Consider the following 24,813-nt stretch of genomic DNA (forward strand, 5'->3'; position numbering starts at 1 on the left):
GATTCGCAGTCACTCAGATTTCTTTGACACTGCTGGCCATATGTTAAAGGCTCTTTTGTTGCCACTGTTGCTACCTGAGGCCATTTGGGCATTAGTGATGTAAGCTTCTTAGATTTCCTTTTAAGCGGGCTGACCAGTGTACTACAGTGGGGCCCAGGTACATGATCCCTTCAGGAAATTACTTCCAGTTTTCTTTACCATTGTCCTATTAAACAAAACGATGCATGTAGTTACTAAACATAAATAGTGTTGGTGCGAAATATCTGGGAGATAAGTTCACCCTAAATACCAGAACAACATGGTTTGCAGCAAAGGTATTCCCAGTTTGAACTGAGGGCATAATCCCACTGAGCTACAAGATCTATGTTTTAGTTCTATAAGAGGTAACTAACTTTGTGTACTGCTCAGGGAGAAACAGCTGGTCCGAAATCAATTTGAGTGCTTTAAAAACAAACATGCCCTGTTTTGTTGGCAAGAAAACAAAATAAACCAGAGTTAATGAGAAATTAAGCATTAAAGACACGTTTGGCTTCTTTGATGGTTCTCAGCGGTCTATTGTATTGACAATTAAATGGAAATTTAAAGTAAACTGTGATCCCTTCCAGCTTTGGACACAAATGAAACCTTCATGCGGGGTCACAAACACATATATTCAAATATTTGTGGTTGTGTGTCCAGAGTGAAGGCTCTCTGCAATAAGGCTTTACCATTGTTCTCCGTCACTTGGTAACCAAAGTTTGTGGTAGACTTTAAAGCCCAAAATTGGACGGCGGAGTGTAACCTACAGTATTTCTGAAAAGCCCACATGCCGACAGCTGGTAAGACATTCTTGAAAAATGACTTTTATGCTCCTATAACATTGCAATTTAATATCATTTTGGAATTTGATGCCAACAATCTTTTTTCCAAAGGTATAATCAACAGATTTGCCATGCAATCTGTGTGCAAGGACCTTCACCAACCAAGCCTTCTTCATTCTCCTTCGAATGCACTTACTACCTGTTGGTGTCGGAAAGGTATTTTAAATAATCCACTTATCAGCACTGAGTTTTTTATTTTATTACCATGGTACTTGAAATGTAAAACATCTATGGAGTAGTTAATTAGTTGTCAAATATGTGTCTTTCCATTGTGTTCTAGCACATGACATTACAGATCTCACATGTGAGTGAAGAACAAGCTGCCAGAATAAAGCATCTTGTCCTGAATAGATGTTCCCATTCAGTGTCACAAAGTGGTTTAATTGTTGCATGTCACAGTCTGAGATCATGGCTGGACCAGTACAGTGTGTACCAAGACCCGTCCGCCTCTCCCGTGATGATATTATCAACAGGCTCGGTGTCCAAAGGTTGTGTAATCCCTCTCTATTGTGTCATTTCAATTGTGCCCTTGTTTATGTGCCTCTCTCGTGGTATTCATTGCTGTCTGGTGTGGGCCTCAAGCTGAGCTATTCATGTCTGTCCTGGGGGTGAGAGCTGCATTATTGTGTCTGAAGTAGCTGAAATACTTGTGTTCAACAGGGAAAAGTAGAAATTAAAGAAGCAGGTTGACTTGGTTACAGGTGAAAACACTTTCTTTCAAGGTCTTCTCACTTATTTGTATCCCCTGCCACAAACTGTTTCTGTTTACACCTGCAGCATCTGATAGCAATGTCTCTACCTGGGTCAAAAGAGGCTTCTGTCCACCTCACTGCAGTATCATGATAGCAGTGTGATAGCAGAGTGTGCATTATGCTCCTCTTATTTATAGTGACAGGGAGCACAGATGGATGCTGCTTCCGCCCTGTCACTGACACTTTGCACACAGCACTGCAGGTCCCTCTGCTCTGCCACAACAGTATTACTGTGGCAACGGAACTGATAAATCTGCGTTTCCAGCAGCTTTTGTGAGAAAAGACAAAGCAGACACTTCCTGCACAGACTCGGCCCATAAACTTCAGTAATGTGGTCATTTAGTGGCAGCCTGTTAAGAATAAGGCTTTTCCCAGAGACCGGGCGACCTCAGAGAGAACACTTAGATCACAGAGTGCCGTCCTCCCTTTAAAGCTCAAGCATGTTTTATTCTTCATTTAAGGATAATAAGAAGGGAGCATGCAGCTCCATGTTATGCAGTTAATCTGCTTTGGCATGTTACTCCCATTACATTACATGTCACTTGTTAGACGCTTTTATCCAAAGCGACTTACAGACTCAATACAGTGGGCAATCCCCACAGGAGCAATTTGGGGTGAAGTGTCTTGCCCAGGGACACAACGACATGCTGACTGCAGTGGGGTTTGAACCTGTGACCCCCTGATCCGAACACCAACGCTCAACCCACTGCACCACACGCCTCCATTAGCCTTACATTCCTTGTTACCATTTACATTCCTTTGCATCTTATATTTTCTCTTAATTCGTTTCTCTTAACAAGTTACCTCTTGCCTTAAAAAGTATTAGTTGAAATCTGTCTCTAAAACCTTCCTCTGCAACATCTGTCGGGTATCAGTCCTCATCCGGATTAAAGGGAGAGCAATGATACGCTAAGGGACAGCCCTACAACATTGGTTTCTAGACACATGCCGGAAATAAGGTAAGAGCTTTGTGGGAGAGGAGGTGGGCATATTCCTCCTGCGTAGCTATTTTTTTTTTAGCTGGATCTTGCACGAACACAATGTCAGGCTGGTGTGTGTGTGGGAGGTTGCTTTTGGCGGGCGTGGGGGATTACCAAAAATGCATTCTTATTTTTTAATCTTCAGGCAAGCTGACTGATTCACTCCCACAGCATCTAAATTGGGTTTTTACTGTGGATAGGCAGGGGATGGAGTGAAAGCCCAGCCCTGGAGGAGGAAGGCAATGCATGATGGAAGTCCAGACCCGGACCAAGAGGCCAAGGCCCGGCACCAGGCTCAGCTGGAGCAGGTTGATAAATACTATAGGATAAAAAGTTTGTGTCACTTTTATAGGCATTTTTAGCTGCTAGTTATAAACATGCTTGTTGATAAATTATCAATAGTTTCTTCATCTCCCAATAATACTGAAGCACAGTAGTGCCTCCATATTTAGGTGGTGCTTCCTTTTAGCTCACTTCCCCTCAGTTTGTGTCCTTCCTTATCTTGTCTATCCTCCAGCGTCATCTAGAGGCCTACAGGAATATGCACCGCCTCAGAAAAGCCCCCTGTCGCCGATATGCTGCCCTGCTCTCAGACAAGGTCAGCTCCCAGAGAGCACTGCTGCAGCAGAGAGAAGAGGCAGCCAGAGGCAAGTCAGAGAGTGAGGCTCAGCAGGTAAAGCATAACATCCAAGTGTAACAAAACTCAGTGCTTTATTTTAGTCTTGAATTATCATAACAACTCTGTTGTTCGTTTATACTATAGTAATTAATATCGTGGCTGTCCTGGCCATGTTGAACTGTTTTCCATCTCGTATTTTGTGTCTGAACTTGTGTGGTAGTTTCATTATACATGTTTAGAATCACTCACAGAGACAATTATAATAAGATAATGAATCTAATAAAAGTCTTAATGTTAAGATTTTCACCTACAAGACACAGGTCAAGCATTAAAGTAATTATTCTACTTTTTTAAATTGTTTATTTAATAATTACCAGAGACAGTGCACACTATTCAACACATCAGTTTCCTCCTCAATGTATGAGTTAGCTAATGAGCTAATTTTGTAGTCCAGTGTTACGTTATTTCAAATAGTGGCACTACTCGCTTGAGCTAAACACTGTGATACACTACAATACAATATAAATATAAAACAAAGTAGCAGAAAAGTATGATGATGGTAGGTTTGCTAAATTTGCGTGTTCAGGAGTAAAAGTTTTGATGCAAGAGTCCAAACTCCTTTCTTTAGCTGGCCATGTTTTTGCCTGGACGGCCTGTTTTGACCTACAGGCTGTCATTTGCCTACCACAGCACCACACTTTGTCTGAGCTCAAATACACAACCCTCCAAATCAAAGCCTCCCTGTTTTGCCTGTAACACCTTCACTTTCTCCCCTCAAGTGACATGCATAACATTAAAACCATTGCAGCTGCAGTTTACAACTTAATCCTGTGAGTCTTTAAATCCTGCACCGTATACTGTGGGCAGTGTAGCAGCCTAACACTTTGATGAATGGAACTTTTGTAGCAATTATTTATATTATTCATTCAAATGTTAACTTCCTGATCCTGCTTTTGGATCATCATGAAAGCAAAGAAAGTCCGTAATCATTTGAATCTTAAAAAAATAATGAATAATTGATGTTGAAATTTAAAACCACTTAGTTTTAACATTGAAACATTTATTTTTACTTTTCTGACCATTGCAAATTCTTTTCACATTGTCATTTTTGATCCGCTGCTGTTTTAATATCCATTTCAATCACTTTAAATATAGATTTTCGAATTTGAGACTATACTGTGTCTAAATTGATGAACCCTAGAAAGTACTTGTTGCAAAAGTAAAATGTCAAATTTGGGAATTGAAACCAAAACTTCTGAAAGATGTGTTTCAAAGTACATGTCAATGCTACAAATTCAGTGGTATCAAAATATAAGTAATAAAGTTTTAGTAACATTTCACAACTAGCTATTAAGTTGTTTAAACAACCCACAAATACAAATGTAGTTTCCTGTTCTTGTTTATAATTCCCCTCCTGCTTAGTTGCTGGGATTGACTTTGATTTTGACTCATCTCTGACAGGGTGTGAAAAGAGCAATAAGCTTTACAGAGGGTCTGCAAGGAGGGGGTCTGACATGAGAGAGATCCTGTCTTATCTTCCCCTCCTGTAAAAGCTGAGCTCCTTCAGGAGGATGTAATTGTCCTCTCTAATGACTTGCACTTGGTAGGGGAAGACAAAGAGAGCACAATAAAGGACTTTAGAGGCCCTCCAGTAGGAATCCTTTGCTTTAAATTGAAGAGCAAATGAAACTGCCTGTTGTTTCCTCGGCTCAGGTCGAGAGGCTCTGTCACAGACACAGAGGTGAGGCAGGACCAAAGCAGACCGAGGCGAGAAAACCTGCTGGGTCCTAATTGGTCCTCGCTGCTGTTAATGGCTTCCTGTGGCTGTGTGTTTACTTCTCATTTGTTCTGTGTACTCTGTTTCCCAGCCCCAAAACAAGGGAGGCCTGCCCTCTGTCTCTGCCTGTCTGTCTGCCTCCTCTTTTCTTCTTCACTCAGAAACAAAAGAAGTTGTCCTTCTCCAAGCTGCTGCATGATGACTCATACCTGAAGCCCCTCCCTAAAACCAGCTATTACCTGGTAGGTTTTGACCCAGCAGCAAAACACCTGACTTCAATCCAGCCCTGCCTTTGATTTATGTTTAATCCCGTTCTGTGACATTCATCAAATTGTCCCTCACAATCTCTTTTCTGAGATCTTTGACCTCCAGAGGCAGTTATCTAAGCATGGACATTTGAAAACCCACCACGACTTGGAGGACTTTTATAGGGGCATCAAATATAACCGTCACCCAGTACAGCTGTATAAAAGTCTGGAGGATGTCAAGAAAAGGAGTTAAGAAACATTTTTTATATTAAAACGTTCTCTCTAGATATGTTATGGAGAAAAGCAGGAGATGTGAATTTGTAATATGTGTTGATGTTACAGTGTTGGAAAGCAGACCTGCAGCTGGTTTGATGACCGACAAGAAATCAGAAAAATATCCCCACACCGCTGAAGATAGAGGACATGAAGGCCACTCCAGGAGGAGAATACCTACACTGTAATAAGTAGTGGTTACTTCATGTAATAGACCTGGGAAATAAGTTCAGGCAGATATATATATATTTTAACGTATGATTATGTCTGCTGCCTTGATTGTAAACGCTGCAACATTCGGTACTTTTAGAGTAATATTTTGACTTGATTTGTTTTTTCAGATGTAAGCTTTTTTGCTTTTTTCATGACACTTGGACAGATAGATTGACACCACACTCTCACATTTGTCTGTTAAAAATAAAGTTACAGCTAAGCCAGTTAGCGTAGCTTAGAAAATGGGAAAACAGCAAGCCTTGCTTTTGCACCTTTTTAAAACTTGCAAATTAAAATAAAAACAAAAAATAGTTTGTTTGAGTCTAAAAGCAACAGGTTGAGATTATATGGGGTTTGAGTCACAAAATGATTCTCTAATGCTTTAAAATAAAACAACGTACAAATCTTCAATATTTCGGACTCAGGGTATACGTGTAAAAGATACAGCTGGTGTTGGTAAGGGGCCGGCTGTCTGTAGAGGCCTCGGCTCCTAAACTGTGAGCTCTCTGGATCTCTGTTTGCTCTGCCTTTAAGAACAAACAGGGACTCCACTGGAGGCTTGTTTAGCGTGGACCCTCCTGGAGGAGAGAGCTGATTACTCACGTAGAAGTGAGATGACCAAACACAATCTGACCCTGCTGTTGTGGAGACTCGCCTACTCGGTCGGCCACTTTAACTTCCACAAACATCGTCCAGGGGAAAATGTTGTCATTATGTCCGCTACGAAAGAGATATAGCAATTGGGCCAGTGGTGTCACCTTATGCCAGCCCTGTGAACAGATGTGGAACTGTTTGAGAAGTTCCTACTCATTTAAAGCTTTATGGGCGTCCAGGCAAACAGCACTCCATTTAGCAAAAAGTGGCAGAGATAATCGGAGAGCCTTTAAGACTTTGAGTTGTATTGTGGTTCCACTCATCGCTAGTTATACAAGCATTATACTGGTATTAAGAATAATCTACTACTTAAGCTTCAGTTTGAAGATAGAAGACTGGAGGTTTTGTTTATTCTGCGGCTAATACTAAAACTGACATCATCTTTTAGTTTATACACCTGAACCTTGACACTTCCCGCTCAATTTATTGTTGAGTATTGATCAACATTACAACTTGAACTTCAGTGTTCTACTTTTTTAGCACCCTAACCCTAAACTTCACTTAGCACTAACACTTGTATGACACTTTGATGTTGAAACCTACCTTTCTTTCATCGCCTCCATTTTAACTGCTAATTCCACTTCTCTCAGTAACTCTAGGTAAATTGCCTCTTCAACTACTGTTTCAGTATTAGAACTATATCAAGCATTTAAAATCTAATATTTCAATAGAGAGTAAAGTGTTACGTATTTTCTGTTTAAATGTATTTTAAGATGGGCAATACGTATGGAATTAGAAGCACTTTGATTTATTCCAGAAAACTCTCAAATGCCTATCTCTTTCTCTAGTTCTGCTGTCGTACCTTTTTTAACACAAAAGAATGCGATTAAAATGGGTGCTGATAATTTCAACCACACATTTGACAAATTATAATCTAGTGTTTTTGCTTTAAATCTAAAGAAGGTACCTACCAAGGCATGTTGTTTGGATCGACATTACATGTAGGCACCTGCTCGTATCACCCTCGGTGTCCCTTGTGTTTACATGTTGTGAATGTATAACAGACCGGTGTCGGCCACTGTCACCCTTGTTGTTAATTGGGGCTGAATTCTGTTTAGTATGAGCATGTATGATGTTAGCAAGAGGCTGTCAGCGTCAAACAGCTCATTGGCTTGGGGACATTAGACTCTTGGTAAGAAGACGAGTGAAGGCTTACGCTGACAAGTCCTCCATCAGTGTGAAATCTCACCACACCACAGACAAACATGGCGAGACAGCGGCCCTCCCTGCGCCCCCAACCTCTCTGTGCTATAGGCACATTCCCCACATCCATAAGAAATACCCAAAATATAAGCAATTAGAGCTGAAGACAATATATGGAGTCGGCAAAGTCCTTGTTTATGTTTGAGCCAATTCATCCAATCTGTCCTGCGTTGGTTACTATTTATATGTTTATTATTAGCTGCTATGATTTATTGGACAGTTTGCTATCTTTGTGACCATCTGGTCATGGTCTCTTCAACATGTTGAATTTCACAAGTATGCATTACAGGCCTACAAAATTAAATTGACCAGAACATACCGTGTCTATTACTATAGTTGACTGCGATGAGTGGAAAACGCACAGAAGCCTGGGCTGGTCTAGTTGCATCTAATTTTGTCAACCTTTTTAATGAGTTATCATTTACGCCACTGCATTGTTGGGCTTTTAACATGTCATCACTAATATTATACATATATGAGTGCACAGGTCCACATCCTCATTCCTCCACTCGCCTCAGGGTTTGTATAGATCTGTTACCTGCTGCACTGTGCTGTGAGTAAACGCTGCCTTGCTCAGGAGTCCTCCCTGAAGCCAGTTTGCACCCAGCAGACAAAGTGTGTTGTCACCCGAGTGCGCAGTGTTATTGGGTGTGAGCTGCACCACACTATAGATACTCTTGAGAAGTAGCACACCATTAGGAATATATTAACAACCCAACATTTTGTGTGCAGGTCACACATCCCAGCTGTATGCAAGTTGACCAGATTACAGTATGTTTGAACACGGTTTTGCCTCAATCATTATTTCTTAGATGTAAATGTGATTTTTTTTTGATGGCCTTTTGTTCGTAAAATTAGCTGATTTCTGCACGTGTGTGTGTTTGGGTCTCCAGGATATTAGAGCATGAGTCTGGATCAGGAGAGGGCTTTGCAGAGCTGATCTTTGGTGGCAGCCAGGAGAAGGAGCAAACTGAGCAAATGTTTCCCAAGGTTAGTGTAAAAACCACAGGGGCAGCAACCCCACTTAACAAGGGCAGAGGGGTAAACACACCTGGAGCAGTGATCACCCTCCTCAACCAACACACAAATAATACACTAAACAGAAAGACATATTACTGTTTAGTTAGTAATGCTATATTTTCATCTTTTTCATTTTCCGTTTACTATTTACTCCCAGCATGTGTATAGCTGCAGGTAAGTTACAGCCAGGATTTGCTTATCTTAGCATTAAGACTATAGTATCAAAAAGTAACAAATATATAGACATTTTATTCATTAGGATAAACCCCTTGAGATGCACCATCTCGTTTTCAAGGGGGTCCCGACAATAGCAACAATTTACAGACATACATAAACAAAAAGACAAAATGCAAAACATGACACACAAGACAAACCACATACAGTCTAAGTGAAATTCAAGCAATGCACACAATCATTACAATTTGAGACAGTCAAGCAAATCAGTTTCATCAATATCAGTTAATAACAAGTACAGACCAGTTGAAAGTGAGATGACAATGCATGTTTAAATAAACCCAATGATGCAAGAGATCTAATAGCAGCAGGTAACGTATTCCAGTCAGTTGGGGCTTTGAACATGAACGCTCTTCCGCCAATCCATTTTTTTGCAGAGGGGACAGAAATGAATCTGAACAGAATGTCTAACTTGATGAATTGGTGAGTAGGGTACAAAATACTGCTTTAAATAAGGGGGATAGTTAAGATAAATGCATTTAAATATCAGCTGAAGCCAATGCGTGTGTCTTCTTACATTTAAAGTAGGCCATTTAAGTTGGTTATACATTGTGCAGTGATGTGTACGAAAAGGACAACCAAGGACAAATCTGCATAGTCTGTTGTAGGCTATGTTGAGTGGAGCAAGATCTGATTTATGTGCATTTTGGTAGACAACATCCTACCTAAATTCCACCTACCAGTAGGCCTTCCCCTAAAACACACTGACTAACATGTTAAATCTTGTTTTGAAGTGTAAAATGTATTATTTAATGAGGTGTCTTTATAACCACATGACCCAGGCTAGCTGTTTATTCATGTTTCTAGTCTTTATGCTTCATCAGAATATAATTGTGGCTTCGTGTCACAGAAAAGGCTCACCATGCCTTTAACCCAGAAGACTAAGCAAAATACTTCTTAATGTTATTGATTAAATTAAATTCTAATCATTAGGTAGAAATTAGATTTTCATATTATATTCGTATAAGATATTTTAAACTCTACAGAGATCAGGAGAGAGGCTGGGAAAAAGTGAGAGCATTAGAGACGAGGTTATGCTCAGGTGCTGAGATGAGCATAATGGACAAGCACGCAGGACTCATTTTTCTCTCACCTTTGTGTCAAAACGGGCCTGAGCAAACAGAGGATGAGCCTGGCTGGAGGGAGAGCAGGCGAAGGCAAACAGTGGTCAGACAGGACTGGTGAAAGCCAACAGCGAGCAGGGGCATTAACTCACTGCTGCTCTGTGCTGACATCTCAGACCCTCCACTGTAGGAGAGGCCTGAGACCGCAACCCCTTAGCTCACAATCTGGGGTTTAGGTCTTAATGTTTGTGAGTTACCAACACGATGTATGTGTGGGAACTGTGGTGACGTCAGGCCACTACCACCGCCTCAAAATAATATGCAATTGAAGGGAAATAATTGAATTACCTGCAAAATACTACCTTTATTTTCAACCTTATACAAGAAAGTCAACTTGTTCAACTGATCAGGTTTGAAGTCACATTTTGTTTTTAATTTGATGGATTTATATTATATTGCCTTGTTCTTTAATTATGTAATCAATATGTGATAAGTAAATAAGAGTGTTTTCTGCACTCAAGCAATCAAATTATGTTGTTGTTATTTTAGAGTAGTCTAAAAGTTGCCCCATGATTTCCCTTCATTGCATTAGTGAAAATCAGCTTGAAACGAGCCTTAAACTTTGAGAATCAAAAGAAATCTTGATTTCGTAAATACACCTACAATGATAAACAACATTATCATTCAAAGTAAGTGAGATCAAAATGACGTCAAAACGTAAGCACATTTGTGTCTTATGATGTTGATCCTCAATACCTAGTGTATCAAATGTAAGTCAGTGGTGATCTCAAAGGTAAGTATACCAGATACCCAAAAGTGGTTAGCAGTAAAGTAAATTGATTTGTAGTGAAAGGGTTCAAACGTGAGAAAACACTGGTATAGTCTTTTAAGTTTTAAAAAGAAGTAAAACTAAATGAATTCAGGTTTGAATGCAGTCTGCAGTTTATTTAAGTTGCACCTGCATTTAAGCCTTTTGAGGATAGGGGGGATGGGATAGGGATCTACTATAGAGCACCATATAGATCAATAACATTAATTCACAGTGCTCAGGACAAAAAAACAAACAGGAAGTAGCCAAGTGTGACAGTTAGCGCTGAGTGGGGTGTTGGAGGAGGAGTGAGAGGCGCCAAATGGGACACTAGGACTGTGGGAAATGACACTGGCTATGACACCTATGAATTTTACACAGTAGTTACCTCAGCTCGTATACAGGGGGATGTCTCTTTTTAAATTACAAAATGATTCATGGAAAAGGAAATGATAGATGAATGCAATATGTGCCACCCACAGATGAAAGCCCCCACATTTGCAACCCTACAGCGTAACTTTATGAGGAACTTTGAGAGCAAGATGCCTGATTTGGTATTTGGATTTTAAATGTGCTTCTTTAGGTAAGAGTGTATGGCAGCTGAGCAAAGAGGGAACACTGATGTACTTTCTTTCAATCACAGATTACCCCTGAGATTCCTGAGAAGAGCAAGAAAGCAGAGATTTACTTGAGACAGCTTAGACATATGCATGATCTTTATTGGACCAACATGGCTTTCTCCCAAAGGTTTGTAATTTAGCAAACAGGAAGAAACATTAAGGAAAATGTGCACTGACACGGATACTTAAAGTTAAGTTTTAGCAACCTTTATCAGTGTGGAGGAGACATCAGAAGCGTATTGAAGGAGGCTTTAACTGCTCTTTAAACTGAGTGAGGTTTGTTTTTCTCTGCTGGCTGTGAACTGTGGTCCAGACTGCTGGACAGGGAGACAGACTCTCTGAGCTGGCAGGAGGAGCGAGGCAACCAAGATTTGGTTAGTAACACAAACCAGCCACAACACAACACCCCCAGAACTCTATGGAAGCTAACACGTAGCTGTCACACAATATCAGCCTTTAACGTTTGTTTTTTTCCTTTCCAAGCCACCATGGCAACAGGTCACACCGAATACATTTACCAGAATACAGTAGTTATTTGTGAGCATGACACTGTATGACTGAAAGTAAATCAGTTGATTATGGATTGAGTGACCAGTGAGAGATTTGTTTTCCTTTCTTTCATAGACGCTTCCAAGTGTTGACTCCAAACAAGGGAAGACGAGCCAAACCAACCAGGCGCCTCTCTGCTCTCCAAAACAGCAAAGCAGTGTCCGGAAAGACCGGCCCTCTTGTTCCCCACCTCTGAGAAGAGTGACCTCAGCCAGGTGCATAAAAACACCTTTCATATTTATTTATTTATTGGAGAATAATGCCTGATTTTTCAGCATGTGTTTTCTTGGCAGACATCCATGTCTTGAAACTCTGGTTTGGGACATAGCAACATGCTGTCGGAAAACACCTGATCCCTTATCCATTGAAGATGTGTGTCAACAAGAGCATATAGAGGTACAATTATTCCTCAGATAAATTAAATTAGAGTAACAATTGTATTGTTTTTTTTAATTGGTTTTGTTTTCTTCTTTCTCTTTAGATAATTGACTGTGGATTTAAGCTGGAGGAACTATAAGGTCAACCCAAATCACTGAAGATAAAGCAATTATCTCTGTAGAGAAAATGTGCAAATATGAGTGTGTCAGTTCATATGGCAATTCTACAAAACAACATTACTATATTAAATGATTTTGATTTTCTTCTATAATGATGGCAGTGTCCTTATTCATTGGGTTTGCTGAAATATAAAAGTTATACTATAATGACGTCCGTTCTTCTGTGAGACTGGGTTGAACCAGTTCAATTGTTATAAGAATTGCTGTTAAAATGATGAAGTTTCACTGCAGGCAATTTGTTCTTTTAAGTGAGACACAATTGTTCACGATTTAGTAAATGCAATTTAGTAAATTCTTCCAACTATGTTTTATTTTTGTCAATTCATAATACTAGAGGAACGTTGACTTGTTGATACTTAGTTGTCACCCACTTACACAGGAGTGAAACAGTTCCAGGTTTAGCAACATTTTAAAGTAATCTGGGGTAAATTCTGATCCTTTTAGGGACAAAGAGCAGCTCAGCACACAGTGGCTGTGCTTTCTGCAGGTGTGGCTTTGATCTAAGTGTCAATGTTTACAGGTTGATGTAATAAAGAAGGTTAAACTGCTTTATTCAAAATCCTGTAGTCCTCAATGTATGGCCCTCTCAGCCAATCCCTGGCAAGCCCGCAAAGATCAAAGAGGAGAGGAGCCAACCATGTCCGCCCCAAACACCCATCCCGAGCCTGGCTTCACACTATATATCTAGGAGCTGTCCATGAAGTCCAGAGACCTGAGATAACTGAGTGTGGAGACGCAGGAACAGGAGAGATATTTCGTTTTTTTTTAAATAAGACCTGTGATTACATACATTCAGCCCTGGAGCTGTTGGACAGGATGGCCTCCGGCGAGTGTCCCGAGAAGGCCAGTCAGAGCCGGGTGGACCACCTCCTCAGCGCCGTGGAGAGTGAGCTGCAGGCCGGCAGCGAGAAGGGAGACCCCACGGAGAAGGAACTCAGCGTGTCCCTGGATGAGAAGACGCTTTGGCAGAAGTTTAAAGAACTTGTAAATGAAATGATAGTTACAAAGAATGGCAGGTAAGCTTGAGTGCAAACAATTAAATGTTTAACTAACAAAGCAACACAATTTTAAAAAACAATCTAATTGTCATAATGTCTATCAAGGCGGATGTTTCCGGTGCTGAAAGTGAACATATCTGGATTGGATCCGAACGCCATGTATTCAGTTTTGCTGGACTTTGTGTCTGCGGACAATCACAGGTGGAAGTACGTGAACGGGGAGTGGGTCCCCGGGGGCAAACCTGAACCCCAGACCCCCAGCTGCGTGTACATCCACCCGGACTCTCCAAACTTCGGGGCACACTGGATGAAAGCGCCCGTCTCTTTTAGTAAAGTCAAACTCACAAATAAACTGAACGGAGGAGGTCAGGTGAGGAGATCATTTTCAATGTTGTACTTTTGTTTGTTTTTCTTCAGATACAAACCAAATTGTGATTCCTAAAATTTACTTATTTTCATATAAATACAAATTGAAATAAATGTAAAAAACAATAATCATTTTCCTGTATGTCTTTGGTTTTCCAGATAATGTTAAATTCATTACATAAGTACGAGCCACGCATGCATATAGTGCGTGTTGGAGGCCCGAGGAGAATGATCACGAGCCACGCTTTCCCAGAGACGCAGTTCATTGCAGTAACGGCTTACCAAAACGAGGAGGTGGGCAATTTAATTATTTTTAAATCAAAAACACATTGAACACTTATATAATTTAAAACAACGTACACTAATGTTTCTTGTATGCGCACAAAATGTGTGCGTAAATTACGCATATGGCATTAGCAAACCTTTTGTGAATTTGAATTTTGGAAAACAACAATTGTTAATGTTCTTCATAATTGGATTTTAGGTGACTGCTCTTAAAATAAAGCACAACCCTTTTGCCAAGGCCTTCCTAGATGCAAAGGAGAGGTAAGAATACACATTTTAGACGTTTACAATTGTATGGATTTAAATGTGCATACAATTAGTTTCAACATTATGTAAAAAAACAACCTCATCAATCATTTCATTTCTTCAAGAAGTGATCACAAAGACATGCGAGAAGATGCCAATGAAAACCAGCAGTCAACTTACTCTCCATGTGAGTTTTGCATTCTTTTTATATAAATATGTAATTTCATGTCAGACTTTATTTTCAAGCTACATATTGCCACATGGGCATGGCTAATATATTTCATATTGTTTCTTCTCATCAGTAGGTGGTTGGTATATTCCAGGCACAAGCTCTCTCTGCCCTCCTGTGAGTCCTCACAGCCAGTTTGGGGGTCCCATCTCCCTCTCGCCATCCCACGGCTGTGAGCGCTACTCCACCCTGAGGAACCACCGCTCTGCCCCCTACAGCAGCCCCTATGCCCATCGAACCAACTCGCCCAGTGAGTGTTCTCTTCCACCTTTTACCATCCATCACACAACATCCAGGAACTACACCACTTCCTCCCCTGCTATTAACAAGAAACTCAAACAAATGTTGCTGACCGCGGGATGTTTTGCATTCCTCTGGCTTTTGTGTGAGTGGAGCCACAGAGCTGTAAATGGTTGGGCTTCAGACAAGGAATGTTTGGAGTGAATATTCACACCTTTCACTGTACTGATATCAGAGGGGCAGGAAATCCTGAATCATACTGAGAAAACAACAGGTTTAGTGGATTTTATTAACCGTATTTGTGATGCCTGTCTTTGTGTTTTAGTTGGTTACTCTGATAACTCGTCCGCCTGTCTGTCGATGCTCTCACCCCACGACAACTGGTCCGGTCTGCAGTTGCCAACACACTCCAGCATGATGCCCATGGCCCACAATTCCCCTTCCGGTACCAACTCAAGGTTTGTATAGTTCCTCTTTTTTTCTTTATTTTTTTTTGACACACAATAATACAACTCAGGTAGCCTACAGGTTAGACATCAGACAATACAATAGACATACAAATAGTGACCTCAATAATTATGGTGGCAAAAGAAAAGATCAAAAACCAAATAAACCCTGTTATTTGTTAGATGTTGGTGGAAAAAAGTATTATGTGAGTCCTGTAATCATATACATGTATTGTTCTAAGCTAAGTTGAATAAGAAATGTATTATGTAAAATATGGATATTTGTGAAATTCTTTCAATATTACATGCTCGTGTGAAAATAATTTGAAGCAAGAAAAAAACTCTGACACTACAAGAATATCATTACTTTTGTCTTTATTTGAATTTTCCATGTTGTCTCTCATCCATTCCATAGAAACAATGGCTTTACCTCATTTATCTAATACAATCTAACTCACTACTATATCTTACAATAAAAAAAAGGGCACCATTTTTTTACTTTTGCATGAGTATCACCTCTAAACCCTCCTTATAAGAGCTGAGTAACACGTTTTCTGTCCACGTCTCTGCAGTCAGTACACCAGCATGTGGTCTGTGAGTAACCCGCCCCTGACCCCCGTGTCCCAGAGTGAGGGGATGAACAACAGCCTGAGCTCGCAGTTCCTCCGAGGGTCCGGCAGCCACTACCCCGGCCTGTCTCACTCCGTCACAGCGCCCTCCTCTGGCTCTCCTATGTACGACAGCGGCCCAGCCACGGAGCTGCACGACACGGCTCAGTACGACACCTCTCCACACGGGAGGCTACCTTCAGCCTGGACTCCTGTCACACCCCCGTCCCTCTGATGGAGGTGCATGTGTCATCAAGTGATGTCTGCAGGAGGCTTGGCAGGCTGTAACTTTAAAGCAGCAAATAAGTATTTGTTCCCAAATCAATTGGCAAAAGACTGTTTTCAATTATGTGACACTACAATCAATCTATATGGAAAAAATGTCCACTTCTTAATTGGTACTATTGAGAGAGACTTCGAATTATTGAAGGAGCTCTTTAAAAATGTGCTTTGCTCTCTATAAATTACAGTGTATTTTTTGTTTTTAACATATGTTTACGTTATTTCCTTTTTTTTCCTTTTCATTTTGTAAATGTTTTTGTTTAGCATAGCATGAAACAACATATTCTTTTAATGTTTGTGGGCCAAAATCCCTTTATAATCTGCTTATATTAAGCATAACTCCATGATATTCACAGCAGAAGGCATGAAGATGACAATGTCGAAGGATTTTTAACATTGTTAATAGTGTAAATGATTAAAATAATTTTGTTTTACAATGTAAATAGATAACTTATGCTCTCACAATGACGCCATTTGAGATATTATGTTCCAGGTTATTTTAAAAATTAAATGAAAAATGGATCAATGTTAATATTCTGCAATGCAGACAATATACAACTTTCCAGATCATTAAAAAAACATCATTGCACAATTCACTACTTTTTATGTTGTTGTCTAAGTTGTCGTCATTCATCCACCTTGGACCACTCCTTTTTGTCTTGGGTGTGCGGTTGTGAGCCATACCATGTTATTTAATTCACAAAGAAATGGGACGCAACCAGATTTCATTTATTTAATTCTTACACAGTATCTGGCATGGGGATTATCTTCCATTGGGCATTTTTTTTAATATAATTTTAATAAATTAGTTAGTCAGGTTCAAGGACCTTCAGGGTTCCTTTAGATTAATGGAAAACGCAAGCAACGGGAGGGACAGGGAAATACAATTGGGTCAGGGGCTTTTACTTATCACATTACCAGTTCTTTATAAGATTTCTATAATTTCCAAATCAATGGGGGTTGTGTCCTAAGCAGCCGATATGTGGAATAATAAACTGGCCCACAAAAAGCACTAAAGGCCCACTCTTAAAGATTCTCTACAACTCGGACATTCAAAATGCTATCGCAAACTAATTTATTAAACGAGAAGATGATCCATATAAATTATAAACTATAAAATCCAATGAATCAATTTTCACAATATTTTGTCTAGAAGTGCTGTGAATAGCTTTCCGAAGATGAGAGGCATATTACTTTTAAGTTAGAATTTAATTAAATGGCTTTAAACGGTATCTAAAGAATCTTTTTGATTTAAAAATTCTCTTGCTAGCTTGTCTAAAGTGCTCCGAATAACGTTCCAAAGTTGGGCTGTTTTCTGTGAGACGCACAGGATTCTGCTTATTTCCGAAGCTAGTCAATCATGTTAAGGGAGCTTGTCTAGAGGTTAGAAATCAGCCAAGAATGTTGTCTGTTATTCAGCGGTCCAACTTCCAGACAAGCTATCATGACATGACTGATGACAGTGCGTTCCTCTGATTTTAAATCGTCATATGATATCAGTTTCTCTACTCTAGCTTAAGAAATAAGCTTGCTACATCCTTTTGAAGACAGTAAAGTCAACCGCACCGTCTGCACTCCTGTGGAGCCTGTAAAGAACATAACATAAATTATACTTATTAGCAAAATACCAATATATTTACTCTGGTTTAACCATTGTATTGTCTCCACAAACTTCACAAGGACATCACACAGGTATATTCATGTGCCTCTCTATAGTGTTGCTGGTGGTTGACCTTAGATGACCTCAGGCGGAGTTGATCAGATACAGTACATTTGTAGAGAACTAATTTATCTCTCCTGGTATACTTATATAATGTATCATATTGAACAGCTTGAGGTGGAGAAGGTCAAGTAGTGATACAGTTGGAAGGTGTATTTTGTTAGAAAGAAAATAGTCCCTACGTGAAACTGATCATAACATGGTTTTCGAATTATTTTGAGTAACTTTGTCATGATTTCTGAAAAGAGGCATTACTGTTGAGGTTTTCAAACTTATTTTCTGTGTTTTTTTCTTTATGGCAGATTTCTCCAACACTCAGAAATTAAGTATCTTGAATACATTAAACGTAACAATACTAATGTGAGCAGAGCATATGGTGTTTGATTAGAGTCGAGCTGAGAAAGCGTAAAGAAAAAAAGCATTACGGCTGAAGTCCATTCAGCCAAGAAGATCAAGGTCAGTGAAAAAAAGGACATCGTGACGTCCCTCCTTGTACAAGCAGCACCCCAGACTGACAGGAAGCAAGAGACATATAATCCCCTAAATGTAATACACAACTGCATCTCAATGTCAATGCACTGGTGAAAGGTCTGTGCAGTTAATGTGTGTGTATACTATTGCTTGTGTGTCTGTCTGTGTGGGGAGATATTAAGTGAGTATTATTATTATTACATATATTTATCAAATCAATCAACACAGACAAGTTAATACCAAAAAAGGGCGTGCAGATTCATGTCCGTAAATACTATCCATCTCGATGATTTATTATTATACAGTATGTTTTTAAAGGTAAGGGTGTAGGTGAATTGCTGTTATAACCTATTGCAAATGATTTGAAGGAAAAAGCATCATCATCATATTGTGGATTGATATTGAACCCTTTTGTCCTTGTGTTTTGCTGTAAGAGCCAATTACATATCCAATCAATTTTCACTCTATAAGAAATAATGCGTAAACCAGGAAAGGATAATGGGATATTTAAAAAATAAATAAATCTATAAAGCCATGAAGGCAGGGTATTTCTCTAAACCTAATAATCCTATTATGATCCCAGTGAAAAAAAGCTCTCTGTCAAAGCAGGGAGCATTGACGCAAGCATGTCTTGACGTCAGTCGCTGCAGTGAAAAAGGGATGGGAGGGGGGATATTCAGAGAAAGAGAGAGAGGGAGGGAGAGAGAGCAGTGTTTGCCTTCAGAAAATACCACGAAATACAAGCGTCACTGGCATGAATGCAACTGTAGCTCTTTGCAAGAAACCCGAGGATGTGCGCATATAGACGCACAAAAAGGGAAACAGCTTTTGAATTTCAAAACTGACATCCAAGTGACACATTTGTGGGTAGGTGCTGCACTGGAAATCTAAACCAGATGTAGTAAATGGAATATGATCCCCCGACCTGCGAGTATTCATAAATAAATCAGCATACAAGAGAATGTAGAGAGGAGGAGGAGAAAGGGAAGGGGGGGGGGGTGTTGCTCAACTGGTGTCATCCACCCATCTCCAGAAGGGCAAATGGATGTGTAAAAGTACAAGTCAGTGATCATCTGAGAAGCTTTGTGCAGTTTTATCCAAGTGGAAATCTCTTTAATGCACGCACAGTCCTTTGTTGCGTTAGAAAAAGAGAAGAGGTTTTTTTAATTACATTTCTTGCATTAAGAGCTGAGTCCACTGGAGGGCAAAACTATCAAGCAATTTGAAAAAGCCAGCCCGATGGCGTCATTGGCTCCTCTGGAGGCTACCATACCATGGCTCTGCTGGTATAGTTATTCACAGTTTATTCCCACATTTCTCTCTGGCTCCTGCACACTGATGTGACAGCAAACCTGTCCTTCCAATAACACAATGAGCATTTATTTGATATTCTCTAGGAGATGTTTTAGCAGGTTTTACGCAAGAAACGTCACAAACGTTCCACTTGTCGCTGGACTGACGGTGTTGTAATAAGAGGTGTCATACCGCGCTTATGTACAGTGCTTTCTATAATACGCAGGGAAGGGATCCTCTCCTCCGTCACAGATGTTGCCAGAGAGAATGATCTACCCGCAACTTAATGCGCAGCTCAAATGTTGCCACGCGCTCTGGCGTACTTTGGCGGACAGACCATGTTCGGATAAGCTTCGTTTACATTGGCCTATACTCTTCGAGATACCCAAGAGTTCCCGTTGTGTCGGCTGTGCGTCATCAGTGCCTGATTAGACTTGTAGTCTGACGTCGCCGAGCACCATTCCAGCAAAGCACGTCGAAACATCTAAATGGATGAAAAAATAAGAAGAAAGAAAGAAAACCACCACCTTAAGACACGGATCAACAAGTTGCCTCCAGTGCGTAACTTCCATCTGAGCAGGGTTCAAGCGTAATTGGCGACGCACGTGATCGACCAATCACCTTATCCGCAAATATTTCTCCTTTGTCAATAGAAATAGTAGACTGTCCGTGGAGACACTTGTGTCCGATCACGGCGTGAATCTGAGGGAGCTGACCGGCTCCATGCCTCGCTGCGTGTCCAGGTGCTCGGCTGGCCACCACATGGTAACTTTGCGCACACGGCACGCTGGAAAGAGGACACAGAGAAGGGATCTGAATGATTGAGACTGAGATTAATACGCATTTGTCTTCTCGCATCCCCCAGACTGTTGTATGTGTTGTTTATCCTGCCGGTTGAAGGTGTCTCACGTTACCAGCAGACATCGATTCAGCGGCGGATAGATCCATCACTCGAACAGGGAGCAGCAAATGTCGAAGAAACGGAAAAGTCCTGACGACCAGGACTTTGAGGGACCTTCAGCTGCACGCTGCGACCCAGGTAGGAGTTATGGTCAGTAGTTAAAGTGGGAAAGTTGCTACTAGAGTGCAGGCATGTGGTACTCTCAGGAGCTTTTTTATAAAAGGTGTTTCTACTGTGCATTTCGAAATTTGAACCAAATGTTACTTATTACAAAGTCAGAGGCACCAGGTGCTGTACTCACCCAATGAATCCACACAGTATTAAACATGTGCAGTGAAATATTGCCATGCAATCACCTCACAGTTAACACTAAAACAATCATTTTAATCCCTAGAAAAAGCTATTTTGTGTTGCTGTGGATTACTTTTATAATCTCTCATCAATCCCCAGTGTGTGACATCAGGTTTTGCTGCGAAGAGCAAGTGTGTCATCAGAGTTGTGCTGGCTTGGTGAACTCCAATTTGGTGGGTTGGGGGTGGTTACTTATTTAAGTAATGGGGGGTTATTTTGAGTCTTTTTGTGAAGGTGGGATTCATTTATTGTTATGCACTGCGTGAGTTATTTGGGATAATTACAACGGGATGTACCATCAAGGTGTACCATCAAGGTGTACCTGGCGTGCACCCAGAGGCCTGGCATGTTAATGGAACGTGTTATGTGCACAGAGATAGAAATAGAAAATAACAATAAGTAACTTCAAATTGTCATAGTCTACAGTCATGGATGGTTTAACAAACTCTGACATGTTAAAGGAGTACTTTGCCTATGCACAAATAACTATGTATGTCATCTATTCAGATCAGTTTACCTTGAATTCTTGAAAGAGATGTTGCATTTTTCTTGCATGCTCTTATGATGCAAATAATCCAAAATGTACAATTTATTTTATTCATGTTCACTGTGAAGTTCTACAAGAAAAAACAAGGTTTTCTTGAGTAATTTATATTCAAATGCTCTTTTTGTAATCCTTTAATACCAAGACATCCAGACTGAAAGACACTGTGTCTCTTTGTGGTTGTTTGACTGACTTTCTAACCAGAGATGTTAAGACACAAGATAGGGGGTTCACCAGAAGGGACAGGTGCCACCAATCGGTCCTAGCCACTGACTGGCTTTTATTGATTGATGTGGCACCTGCATTTAGTAGAAAAGTGTTATTTTACACTTACCTTCCTGATCTCTGTGTCATGTATACATAATAACAGACACAAAATGAGGCCACTACAAACACTAAATGTTGTTACAGGTCAGGTCACATGGAAATTAAACACCTGGAAATGGAAGTTTTAATTCAGTCATGGGAATAATCACAGTGGCTTAGTATAACATATTAATGTGGTCAAATTGTTTGTTAATACAGAACACCCAGTAAGAAGAAAATATGTTATTAGGAATGTAATGCCTTACTCTCCTCAATGTGTCTGTTATCTGTGTAGTTGAAAACACTGGTTCGGCTCTTTTTTAAGTTTAAGCCTGCTTGCCTTTAGGTGCTGTAGCAAGAGAAATGGCTATTTTTGTTAAATGATCAGTTAAAAAACAAAAGTTGCTTAACTTAGTAATACCAAGGCATTCATGTTTTTTGATGGCCAGGGTTTCAAGATATCCATTTCTGTGATATAAACCTCCAGGCCAATAGTTTAGAGGTGGATGGCAGTTAGTTTGTTGTGTTCACAGCCATGACAAATGAATTCTATACATTTAACATTCACAACATATCTTTCCAGAAGTTCATTGGTAAAAAGTAGTTCCAATACAAATCACTGTAAGCTGTGAGCTCTGGAATATCCTGAGAAACTTTTATTCTAGAATGATTTATTGCTGTTTATTTAAATGTACAATGATATTAGACCACAAACACTGTTGTAATTGCCTTCCATGTGGATGTAGAAACCTCACAAATAGATATGTCAAAAATAAAATCTGCATGGTTAGGTTCCACTGTAGGTGAACATTGTGTAACTTTATTGACCCTTTAAGACCTCAATATAAACTCATAGTTGCAGTTCAGGATTTATTATAGATATTGTGGCTTCCTCGGCTCGCACACTTGTTTGTTTTCACTGAAGACCTGTTCGCATCACAGTCTTTGGCTCGGTTTCTCTTTGGGTCCATGCCCAAAGTGAGAGTTTCCTTGGCTAACACAGAAGGAGAGCCGGGCGCTTCCTTCACCGACTGTGCCGGGCATCTGTGACTACTCAGGGGGGGGGGGGGGGGGTACACACCGAACCCCGCCCACTCAAGATCCTGCATGCTTTAATGCAGGGTGGCAGAACTATTTTATAAGGTCAAAGCTAATGTAGTTTTTAAAACAATAGCACTAAGGCTTTTAATACAAACTTATATATATATATTGCTTACTGCATATATTTTATATTCTATTTTTTATTGCATTATATTTCAATGTAAATTACTGCTTTATTTTATTGCTATCTTACTATATTTTTTATTACAGTGTTCTTAATATAGTTCGCTATACGTGTTCTTTTTTTAAATTAGAGTTTTTTATTCCTTTTATGTAGTCAAATTCCTCGTACGTGTGAACCTACCTGGTAATAAACCCGTTTTTGATTCTGATTCTGATTAAAAGTGATTTATGAAGGAACTAGAAAATATATAATTTAATATAATATTAAGCTTTGAAGATCTTGAATTAAAATAACAGTTTTGTTATACAATTGTTTGTCAAAACAAAATGGCTGCTGTTAGAAAAAGCAGACTAATACAAAAAAAGCCATGATGTATTTTTGTGCACAGAATTTAGCACTAGTCACCATGGTGCTGCTACTGTTGCTGCCCCATTCACCATCCTCTGTGTGGGGGGGGGGGGGGGGGGGGCTCGTGTTTTCTCATGGAGATCATTTTTGTTCGCTCAGTTGTCCGCAGTGAGGCCCGGAGGGTAGTTGTAGAAACAGAGGTATTGAGATTCATATCAGAACCACAAAGCGTTGTTTGTCTTGCCTATTGGTGAGCAGCCCGGAGCTGTAGATGCTCCTGGGTGCCCCGGCCCCTCGCCCACCAGCCTTCACCACAGCTGGTCAGCAGGCCCACAGCTTTGCAAATCCCTCCATTACAGTCATACACAAGTGCAAAGATAAATATGATCCTTTATATCTGAATGTTTCTCTTATTGGAATACATTATTACTATTGTTCTCTGTGATCAGTGCGACCATTGAGTTTGAACAAACGGAGAATAAAGAGAATAAAATAATTCAGACTGGAGGATGGTAATGTGGAACAACTTGTACAAGAATACCACTTAGTGGTATTAACATGTATTGCAAGGTCAGAAGAGTGCACCCAATTATGAGAGTAAAACAAATCTTTATTTCATGATATATGTTTAATTATACCAAATGTTGACCTTTGCCCTCTATGTAGTTTGACAATATCTATTATATGTCTATATGTCTACATCAGTGTCCTCAGACAGAAAGACACTAGGTGGGGCCAAAGTATAAAGATGAACTACAGGGACTCGCGTCAGAGAAATCCATCATTGAGCATGCAGCCGGGAACTATGGGCTAACAAATGTATTTTCTCTTAAATTATTATTATCGTTTGCAGACTTTGTGATCACGACTAAAAGGTTCCACAAAATAAAATATTTATATGGTTTTCTAATGTCAAAAAAAGTTTCCATGTGAACTAGCAGAAGACAGAAAACAGAATTAGAAAAACAATCCCTGTCTTTTGTGTAAGTGAAATTATTGTTATTATTAGTTTACTCTGACGTTTTTTCCTTTTACTGATTCAATATCAGTATTAACCAAAGTCATCTTGTTGCAAATTTGGATAGAACAATTGAATTAGAAAATACAAAAATCTGAAAAAAAGTTGTTATGGTTTCACTGGTAAGTAAGGGCTCAATGAGGCTTGTGTGGGTGTGGGTGTGTGTGTGTGTGTGTGTGTGTGTGTGTGTGTGTGTTGTGTGTGTGTGTGTGTGTGTGTGTGGTGTGTGTGTGTGTGTGTGTGTGTGTGTGTGTGTGTGTGTGTGTGTGTGTGTGTGTGTGTGTGTGTGTTGTGTGTGTGTGTGTGTGTGTGTGTGTGTGAATGTAAGTGTGTTTAGCCATGAATGGACTGTGTTCATGTGTTATCAGTAAACAGGCAGACCTGACGTCTGGCTCCTCGGCCGTCTCAGTCTGTTCTGAGGTCTGCTGTGCAGAGAGATTGACAGGCCTGTACGTCAGCACCCATATTTCTCACCTAAGATTCATACTGACTCTGTTTGGCGTCT

The 24,813-nt window shown here is 40.1% G+C and overlaps 2 protein-coding genes across 11 annotated transcripts; both read left to right on the plus strand.

The window, feature by feature from the left end:
- Nucleotides 1-217: 217 nt before the first annotated feature.
- si:ch211-130h14.4 lies at nucleotides 218-13,354 on the plus strand. 7 transcript variants are annotated; one of them, XM_034209643.1, is made up of 14 exons: nucleotides 218-818; nucleotides 912-1,016; nucleotides 1,141-1,164; nucleotides 2,793-2,900; nucleotides 3,110-3,265; nucleotides 5,150-5,230; nucleotides 5,346-5,484; nucleotides 5,579-5,693; nucleotides 8,312-8,350; nucleotides 8,473-8,569; nucleotides 11,950-12,089; nucleotides 12,168-12,270; nucleotides 12,356-12,392; nucleotides 13,228-13,354. In XM_034209643.1, the coding sequence occupies exons 2-13, from the start codon at nucleotides 987-989 to the stop codon at nucleotides 12,389-12,391; spliced, it is 1,068 nt and encodes a 355-aa protein (XP_034065534.1). In that variant the 5' UTR covers nucleotides 218-818; nucleotides 912-986; the 3' UTR covers nucleotide 12,392; nucleotides 13,228-13,354. The 7 variants fall into 7 exon arrangements, 6 of the variants coding, with proteins under 6 accessions (XP_034065534.1, XP_034065538.1, XP_034065533.1 ...); XM_034209647.1 differs by lacking the exon at nucleotides 13,228-13,354 and having other exon boundaries at nucleotides 1,141-2,571; nucleotides 12,356-12,518; XM_034209642.1 differs by lacking the exon at nucleotides 13,228-13,354 and having other exon boundaries at nucleotides 12,356-12,518.
- Nucleotides 13,120-16,737, plus strand: tbxtb (T-box transcription factor Tb). 4 transcript variants are annotated; one of them, XM_034209638.1, is made up of 8 exons: nucleotides 13,120-13,447; nucleotides 13,535-13,799; nucleotides 13,955-14,089; nucleotides 14,280-14,341; nucleotides 14,452-14,513; nucleotides 14,629-14,805; nucleotides 15,121-15,253; nucleotides 15,814-16,737. In XM_034209638.1, exons 1-8 carry the CDS (start codon nucleotides 13,248-13,250, stop codon nucleotides 16,082-16,084), a joined length of 1,305 nt encoding a protein of 434 aa, XP_034065529.1. In that variant the 5' UTR covers nucleotides 13,120-13,247; the 3' UTR covers nucleotides 16,085-16,737. The 4 variants fall into 4 exon arrangements, with proteins under 4 accessions (XP_034065529.1, XP_034065531.1, XP_034065530.1 ...); XM_034209640.1 differs by having other exon boundaries at nucleotides 14,632-14,805; XM_034209639.1 differs by having other exon boundaries at nucleotides 14,455-14,513.
- The last annotated feature ends 8,076 nt before the right edge of the window (nucleotides 16,738-24,813 follow it).

The sequence above is a fragment of the Gymnodraco acuticeps genome, unplaced genomic scaffold, assembly GCF_902827175.1.
Source record: "Gymnodraco acuticeps unplaced genomic scaffold, fGymAcu1.1, whole genome shotgun sequence".
Taxonomy (NCBI): domain Eukaryota; kingdom Metazoa; phylum Chordata; class Actinopteri; order Perciformes; family Bathydraconidae; genus Gymnodraco; species Gymnodraco acuticeps.

Bases quoted from the DNA above. Each gene is read 5' to 3' on its own strand.
- si:ch211-130h14.4 (XM_034209643.1), top strand. From the start codon at position 987: ATGCACTTACTACCTGTTGGTGTCGGAAAG. The intron at 1,017-1,140 runs GTATTTTAAATA...ATTGTGTTCTAG, and splicing joins TACCTGTTGGTGTCGGAAAG to CACATGACATTACAGATCTC. The intron at 12,090-12,167 runs GTGCATAAAAAC...TTTTCTTGGCAG, and splicing joins AGAAGAGTGACCTCAGCCAG to ACATCCATGTCTTGAAACTC.
- tbxtb (XM_034209638.1), top strand. From the start codon at position 13,248: ATGGCCTCCGGCGAGTGTCCCGAGAAGGCCAGTCAGAGCCGGGTGGAC. The intron at 14,342-14,451 runs GTAAGAATACAC...CATTTCTTCAAG, and splicing joins TTCCTAGATGCAAAGGAGAG to AAGTGATCACAAAGACATGC. The intron at 14,514-14,628 runs GTGAGTTTTGCA...TCTTCTCATCAG, and splicing joins GCAGTCAACTTACTCTCCAT to TAGGTGGTTGGTATATTCCA.